The sequence below is a fragment of the Trachurus japonicus genome, chromosome 20 (genome assembly GCF_045865225.1).
Source record: "Trachurus japonicus isolate A0001 chromosome 20, Traja_1.0".
Lineage (NCBI taxonomy): Eukaryota > Metazoa > Chordata > Actinopteri > Carangiformes > Carangidae > Trachurus > Trachurus japonicus.
Window position 1 is genome coordinate 13,972,642 of NC_140926.1, and position 8,489 is coordinate 13,981,130.

An 8,489-nucleotide genomic window follows, 5' to 3' on the forward strand; every position below is an offset into this window, starting at 1 on the left:
GGCAAATTGTTGTTAAATGTTGCCATAATGCACCACATGGTTGATGTTAGGTTTCTTTAGCTATTTTTTCTTCATTTTCTTTTAGGTATTTCTTTTATTTATTTATTTTAAACTTTATCTGTGTTGTATTAGTTTACCATTTAAGATAAATTAGGTGTTAGTGACACTTGCAGCCACTGTCAAGCAAAGGTAACAAAGTCTCAAAGGCTAAACTGCCTTTATCTGAACAGTGCCACTGTGGCCACAAGTGACAATTATGGGATAATAGTAAACACTCAAAGGTAGTGTAACAACTACACAAGCAGAGAGAGAGGAGCCGTTAGCAAAGTGACTCAGCGTCTGACTCATTAACACAGCAGTACCTCGATAAAATGAGCTGATATAAGCCGACATGAGCTACTGGTTGGGCCACACCAAGTGAGAAATAATTGTTTATTGAGGCAGAAATTCAGACATTAAAGCTTATGACAAACTTCCTAAAGTGAGACTTTTGTGCTACAACCAGGGCCGTTGTATAGGGGAGAAAGGTGATGATAATTCTAGGGGCCCAGCGCCCAGTGGGGCCCATAAAAAACCCCAGTAGTCTAATCTTTGTATGACTGATTTATTCTGCGTAAGACCCTGACTAATACTCATAGTACACTGTAAAAACTCAACATCTCATCTCAACATTATTTCTTGTCCAAATGTCTCATTTCTAGTCAAAACTAATCTCTTTCCACTTAAAATAAGACTCATTACCTAAAAATTAACTTGTTTTTAGATAATTTTCACTTAAATTCACAATAAATAGAAAAATCTGCCAGTGAAAGTAAGTTTTTTGTGCTTGTAATAAGGAAGAAAAAATTGCTCCACTATCAGATTTTTTCTACTTATTCCAAGTGAAAATATGCTTGAAAGAAGTAAAAAAAAGTGTCTAAAAACAAGCTACTTTTAATATGATGTGTCTTATTTTAAGTATAATGAGATTTGTTTTGACTAGAAATGACATTTTGACTAGAAATAAGACAAATATTCTTGCTAAGATACTTGAGTTTTTGCAGTATAATGCTGCATTAGCATCAAAACAAAGAAGGCTAAATAAAAAACGATAATACGTAGTCTAAAAAAAAAAAAAAGGAAAAGTTAGGGGGAGGGGCCCACTTTAGTATTCTTTAAGGGGGCCCAGAATTCCTAGCAACGGCCCTGGCTACAACACTTTAGCGCCACGTCAACAGAGTGATAAAGTCAAGGAAACAATGTGTTTGTTAGCCACTAGTCATCACAAGTTTTGTAGCAGCAATACCCCTGAGAGAACTGAATTGAGCGAGGGTGCATTTGTGTACAAAAAAACGTTTCTAAAGATAACATAGATTACACAGTGACTCTTTAAATAAAAAAAGGACAAGATTTCAATCCAGTGACACTATCTGCTTGTCTAAACAGCAGAGATGACCCTCTGTGCCCGTGCAACGCTCTCATGTGAAACCTTTGACTGACTTCTCTGAATAAGGCCTATTGAGAGCCTGTTGGGCGTTAACTCAGTGCCCTCCCATGCGTCAGGTGAGCATAGCTGGCTGAGTTGACACCGTTATCAGCCTCCTCCTCCTCTTCCCATCCGGCCCCCCCAACGCTTCACCTCCCCCTCTCCCTGCTGTCAGGGCCGGGATCAATACAGCTGGCCCAATATCCACATATATGACCGTGCCTCCCCCGTCTCTGATAACCACACAGACTCTATCACCCACCTATCAGGCTCAGAGATACAGTACAGCGTGCACTCTGTTTGGCCCGAGGTGGGATTTCCTTTGTCAAACCCTCGGGCCTATCCCAAACACACACTGTCACACCTTGCTCGCTCACTTGCACCACAGTCACAAATATTATTGTCATTATTACAACTAAAGGCCTTCGTTCTGCAGCAACTAGAGAGAATACATGTGGGATGGTGAAGCCTTGAAGTGAGATAAGGAGAACAATGTTTAAAGGGTTAGTGTTTCCACTTACCCCCATTTTTTTGACAGTATGTCACTCCATTACAATGGGAACAAAATTAATTTGCAATTATGGAAATTTAATACAATAATTACATTAATCCCAAATAGACTACTGCGTTTAAGCAGAACGTCTTTGTGGTTCATCTCTCTATTTTACTTGAGTATTTTAATTTAATACTGCTTTATACCTCTAGTCCATGACAGATCTTTGGCCAAATATTTACTTTTTACCCCATTGAATTGTAGTTTTTTAGTCCTCAGTAACCTTACAAAATATTATTCTATAGCTATAGGCTATGATATTTATTGTTACACCATAGAAATAATAATATTTTTTTTAAAAGACAAAAGGAAAAAAACAATAAATTTGCCTTTATACAAAATACTGTTTAGAATGCAATATTTCTAATCTGTAATATTTCCACTTTTACGTGTTCATATAAAATTATTATTATAGTAGTAGTACTTTGTTTTTATCAGAGGCATATCATTCAACAATTATGCTACAAGGAGGACGTACCCTCTGCCTATACATCATTGAGCTTATTGGGGAATTACAATTACAGTTTGTTGAACCATCCAAAAAGAGGCAGAGAACTACAATGCAGAGTAAATCAAAGCATGGGCGACACAAATAGTAGAGATAATAATTCTTATTACCACAGGGTTTTTACATTTTGATTCAGAACAATTTTAGTTTTTTTTATTTTGAATCTGTAGTATTTTTCTTTAATCAGTGTCACAATATTAACAATTAATTTTCATATTCATAGAACTTGTCCCTTTTACTCACAATAATCAACTGAAGACAGTTGCAATTTTCCTGTTGATTATTTCTTCTTTCTCCAAAGAAAATTGATATTATGGTATGTAGATTATCCAAGAAGAATCAAGACACTATTTTTTGCAAGGTCAACATGGCTGCTAAAAACATTTTAGTACTTTGAGTGACACAAATGAAATCACATCAATCTCTGTTGTGCCAAGATAGAGGCAGAAATCTCAGCCCTGGTCACAAAAAACAAATTTCATAGGCTATGTGACAAGACAAGACGAGACAACAGTGAAAAAATGTGTTTTTTGTGTGTGTTACGTTTGTTGTTGGATGAACCTGTGTGTGATTCAGTGGCAGTAGGACGGTTGATAATTCTCAGATTTTCCATATTGTGCAACATTTCCACACATAGCTCCTCTGGCATCAGTGGTACAAACCTGTCTGTGTCTATATCCAATTATCTACTGTTTGTGTGTGTGTGTGTGTGTGTGTGTGTGCGGTTAATATGTAACGCCCTGAGTCGATACAGCTGCTCCGAGCTGCTGGCTGAGCTGACAGACTCAATCTGTGGGTGTCAAACATGTGTGATTAAGGAGTTCATGGTGCTCCGCAGCTTTTATCCACATGCCTTGTCTTTCTGCTCCCCTCCCTCTCAGTTGCTTTCTCTCTCTTTCTCTCTCCTTTTCTGTTTACTTTTTGTTCCTTCAATCAGTAACTTCCATGAGTCAGTGCCACACATGACACTCTGGTGTATCTGTGAGAAAACACACAAAGGAACAACTATAGATGTATAGGAAGGATGAAAATAAGTGCAGGAAATGTTCTTAAAAACTGATTAGATGAGGAAAACTCTACAGACTTTTTCATCTATCATGGTTACGTTAGGCTACATTAAAAATAGAGCAAAGCGGCAGAAATACAACGGCACTGTGTTCAGTTAATATACCGGTATATAATGTGTTGGATCACTGCTAAAAGCTGTGGGAATATACAAGAAAAGCATAGATACAATTCCCTTATCTAAATATACCAAGCAAAATCCAGACTTCACCGATCAATACCAAAGGCTTTGGCTGCCAACCTGCTCAACTGATTGATTGCATTTTATTTTTTCTGGTTTTATCTCTTCAGGTTGTTGGATACTTATTACTCTGCTCTGATAAGACTGTGTCTGAATTCCCTGACCTCAGGCCCATGAGGTCATGAGGGTGAAGAAAGGCAGCCTCTCCACGTTCAACTCTAAAATGATCCACTCCAGGTTTATAAAACTAATTTCTTCCTCAGCTTTGGTCTTTAAAGACACTTTTAAAAATGCATATAATATAATCTTTGGACTGATTGACTGCTGGCCTCCTCTCTCCCTCTCACAGACACTTAGTCCTGTCAGCTGCTCACCCCTATCTCTGTAAACTGGCCCTAATTCGTGTAAATATTGGGTAAAGTACTGAGGTGGGTTGAGATAACCTATTTGTCACATAACCAGCCAGCCATTCAGCCTCCACTGATTAAACAGCACACATGAAGTGCTGCGCACACACACACACACTTTGAAAAAGCAAAATTGATGGCGGTTCTTCTGTGTATATACCGATATATATATTTTTTGTAATATAAATATATATACCGATTTACTATTTTTGTTCTTCTTATCTATGAGTCATTCATTCTGAATCATTAAAAAAAATTGTTTTGAAACTAAATTTGTAGTTTCAATTGTTTCAAAAATAACAATAAATTAAATTAAAATAGCCTATTAATAATGATAATAAAATATACACATGATCTGTGTATACAATTCTGGGCCTTTTGACTTTTTTTTAAAGTTATACTTAATTTATGGATTATTTTTATGTTTTGTTTTAGTATTCAAAACCTTTTTCTTATTTAATGTCATTTTACTTGCACTGGAAAGCCCTCACTAAAAATATTATGCAATTAAATGTAGTATTACAGTATTCAGGAGTATTAGGAATGTAAACAATAAAAGAAATGCAATAGGGTTATTATATGTACATAAGTTCAGTAAAGGCATTCGTAATAAAATAGTTCAATACTAACTTCATCTCAGTGTGTGATTGATTATGAAAACTCAGATTAATATGAGACAATGCCCTTGTCTGGAGGTGAGTGTGGGAAATCAAGATTACGACCATGAAAAATGATGGTGGGGGTAACTAGTTAAGTAAGGGAACTGCTGAATCATGGTCTGTCTTAATTCAACCAAAATATAAGCAAAACACTGTCAGTGTTTTCAGTCAGTATCACAGAAGATGAAATCATATACATCATCTACTGTATTTATTTCTTCATGAACAGCTTGGTGTCATCGATTTACGAAAGAGAAAACCTGATGCACGTTCTGCGTTCAGCACATTTTCTAGTGGACACTGCCACCTACTGCTCTGAGACAGAAACGCTGCCTATGATGGTGGAGACTGGGCCACCTGGGCCTGAGGGGCAACAACCAGTGATTTATCATATTACTGATGATCTCCAGCCCTGTAATTAAACCCTCAGGGTCCACTGTCCATTGATTTCCACTATAAAGTAGCTTTAAGGTTGGTGAAATCTATTTTTTTCTGACTCTAGGTGAAATACTCAAACCCAAGTCACCATATTGTTATAGCTGCACCATTCAAGATTCAAGAGGTGTTGATGGATGCTGCCTGCAAAGCAATAGTTTGTAATAAATATCCTGACAGGATGGTGGGCTTGAAGTTTCATGTTGGCTGTTATTTCTTTATAATTCATCTTTGTGTCAAAAATGTAATCTTCATAAAACAATGCCATGGAAACCCTGCAAAGACATATTTGTACCCCAGAGTTCAACTTCCTTGAATGAGTTTGTTTTTTACATTTTTATTTAAAAACTATGCAAAAAAGACTTTTGACAACTCCAAACTCTGGTCAAGTGACAGACTTATGTCGGCTGTGTGGAGGCTTAACTGCAGCTACAGATGACCAAACACTGCAGGAGGCATCACAGCAGACATTTGACTGATGGCTGTAGAAACACACGACTGTTCTGGTCAAAAGTCTCGATAAGATGTGACAATAGGAACGTGGAATAACAAGAAACCAGATGGAGTTGAGCTAATCATTCACTTTTTATCTTCTATGTGCCTTCTTTTCCATGTATTACGGATACCAAGCGAGATCACTAATGCAGGTAACTCGTGTGGGGCCGTTTCTCCCTGCCTGTCAGTGTGGTGGTCGGTATTGAAAGGAGATCGTTTTGACAGCAGCTGAGATGTGAAATGCTTATGACATGTGAACCAGTCACTCTCAGATCGCCGGTGAAATATAAAGTGATTTTGATTTCATTTTGAATCAAAAGAGGCTAATCATCACCGAGTGACAACACATGACAGGGAAGCGTTACAATACATCCATGTGTGAACAGACGACAAAATGACAAGCAGCGTGTGTACAAATATTTTTATTCTGGATCGTTTAGGCCATGAACTCGTAGGGGATGGGCTCCAGCAGCTGGGGCACGTTTTTCTTGGTGCTGACGAAGTGAGCGTCACGGGGAGGAGCGGGCTGCGGAGACGAGACACAGAAATTCAGGTGGTCAGCGAGAACACACGTTACACTGACAAAATAACGAAAGCAAGCGGACCCACTGCAAAGACAACTCTTTTTGTAACTTAACAATTGAAGGCCTATTGAAACCATTGACAACACCTTTTTAGTGTTGACCACAAGGTTAAGAATTAAAGTTTTTACCCAGAATGCATCATTTGAATGAATATCTTAGATAATATCCAAGTTTCCAATAAACTTTTCCAGATTCTTACCTGGCGCTTCAGCTCCACCCAGCTGCCCTTCTGCTTGGCCTCCAGCTTCAAGGCCTCGTTCTCTTTGACGCGCTGCAGGAAACTGTCCCTGCTCTTTGAGTGCTTCACATGCTCAATGCGCACGTTGATCCTCTTGGCCAGGATCTTGCCCCTGTGAGAGCGTAGAGCATCAACATGTTCATATCAAAAACATAATTTACGCATCTTCCCAGGTAGTTTTTGCCCTGGGTGTTATAAATAACTCGGCTGTTTCCTCGTTAGGACCCCAGGTCAAACAGAAGGAGTTGGACTGGAGTACTAGAGGCTGAGATACTTTTCCCCACGTGAATGACCACTCAGGACATAAAGATTCCTGGTGGCAAAGTGAAGATGGGGTCACATTCATCTTTCTAGATGAGTAAAGATGAGCAAAGGCACACAACAAAGACTGAAGCCAAAGGGATTCAACAATCTGCACTCGGACATTGTGACATTAACCAGACCAAATCATGTAAACTCAAGCCAACGCTGAAGGAAACACAATACACGTTTCGATCAGCACCTGTCCATGTCATGGTGACAATAGACCACATGTATGAGGCTTTTTGGATTTCCAGTTGTTTGGTGTGTGCCAGCTCAAGGTTACACAAGCCTAAAACAATAAATATCACTTCTTTACTTACTTGACCTGCTTGTTGACAATGATGCCGACAGCATGTTGGGTTACGTTGTATACACGTCCTGTTTTGCCGTGGTAGCACTTGTGAGGCATACCCTTCTGAACCGTGCCTGTGCCCTGGGAGGAAACCACATTTCATATTGTATTATTAAAAGTTAAGGGAGAGCTAAAGTATCTTTTTAATATTAGTTGCAAGAGCACAGAACAAACAGGCTTCATCTCCTCCACTGTGCCAATGACAAGGCTCCACATCTAATTACTGCTACAACACAAATGGCTTCCTGTTTGAGTTGAGTCTGTGGCGAGTTCAGGTGAAACCATCTCAAAACATGTCTTACCGACAGAAAAATTGCTGTACAATGTATCTTTGCCAAAGCTTCAGCTGGAAGCTTTGGTTTATGTTGAGGTTGCAAAAACACTTTGCTTGAGCAAACAAAACTATGGAAGCCAACTTAAAATGTTGAACACCCTGAGCATAATATTATTATTAAGTATATTTTGGGGGGGAATTTTGCTTTTAATTGATAGTGCAGTCTTGAGAGACAGGAAATGGGGAGGCAGAGAGGGGGGAATGACATGCAGCAAAGGGCCACCAGAGTCAGGACTCAATCCAGGGCTGGCTGCAGCGAGGGCTATAGCCTCTGCATATGGGGCGCCTGCTCTACCTACAGAGCTAAACGGCAACCCTGAGTTTAATATTAAAATTAAGTGAAAAAATAATTGATTTCATGAATGACTACTGACAATCCAAACAAGAACATCTGTCAACACACATGCTTCATCTTACCTTGATATCAACGATGTCGCCCTTCTTGTAGATGCGCATGTAAGTGGACAGGGGGATTGGGCCTGTGAAGTAAATGCTTCCAATTAATTCATGTTATTCTGCACATCTTTTAACAGTTCTTCGAGGCTGTACAAAAACAAATCTACACAAAGCCTGATGATTGTTTTAATCTGTACTCACCATGCTTGCGGAATGGCCTGCTGAACATGTACCTGGTCCCCCTCCTCTTGCCTCTGGTGTTCGTCATGATGCCTGATTACTTCAAGAAGGAAAGACACTGAAGTTAGTCATGGTGTCATTTCGCACATTTTCCATCTATTTTTATAATAGAAACTAATGTCCACAAGTGTTGTTTTTTTTAAGTTTATCAAGAAAGATATGGAGTAGGATTAACTAAAAAAAGGGAGAAAATGGCATGTATTGACACCCGATAGATGCAAACATCCTGCTGCTACACAACGAAACTGGGTCCAATGCGTCTAAAAACTGGCTG

At 38.9% G+C, this 8,489-nt stretch overlaps 1 protein-coding gene across 1 annotated transcript; it reads right to left on the reverse strand.

Annotated features, from left to right (window-relative positions):
- Positions 1–6,174: 6,174 nt before the first annotated feature.
- Positions 6,175–8,256, reverse strand: rpl21 (ribosomal protein L21). Its single transcript, XM_085762757.1, has 5 exons — positions 8,177–8,256; positions 7,997–8,058; positions 7,214–7,326; positions 6,552–6,702; positions 6,175–6,294 (listed from the first exon to the last, which is right to left on the reverse strand). Exons 1-5 carry the CDS (start codon positions 8,241–8,243, stop codon positions 6,205–6,207), a joined length of 483 nt encoding a protein of 160 aa, XP_085618883.1. The 5' UTR covers positions 8,244–8,256; the 3' UTR covers positions 6,175–6,204.
- Positions 8,257–8,489: the final 233 nt, after the last annotated feature.

Coding starts and splice junctions, on each gene's coding strand:
- rpl21 (XM_085762757.1), bottom strand. CDS start 8,243: ATGACGAACACCAGAGGCAAGAGGAGGGGGACCAGGTACATGTTCAGC. Junction 8,059..8,176: donor CAGGCCATTCCGCAAGCATG/GTGAGTACAGAT, acceptor TTTACTTCACAG/GCCCAATCCCCCTGTCCACT. Junction 6,703..7,213: donor ATTGTCAACAAGCAGGTCAA/GTAAGTAAAGAA, acceptor ACGCTCTCACAG/GGGCAAGATCCTGGCCAAGA.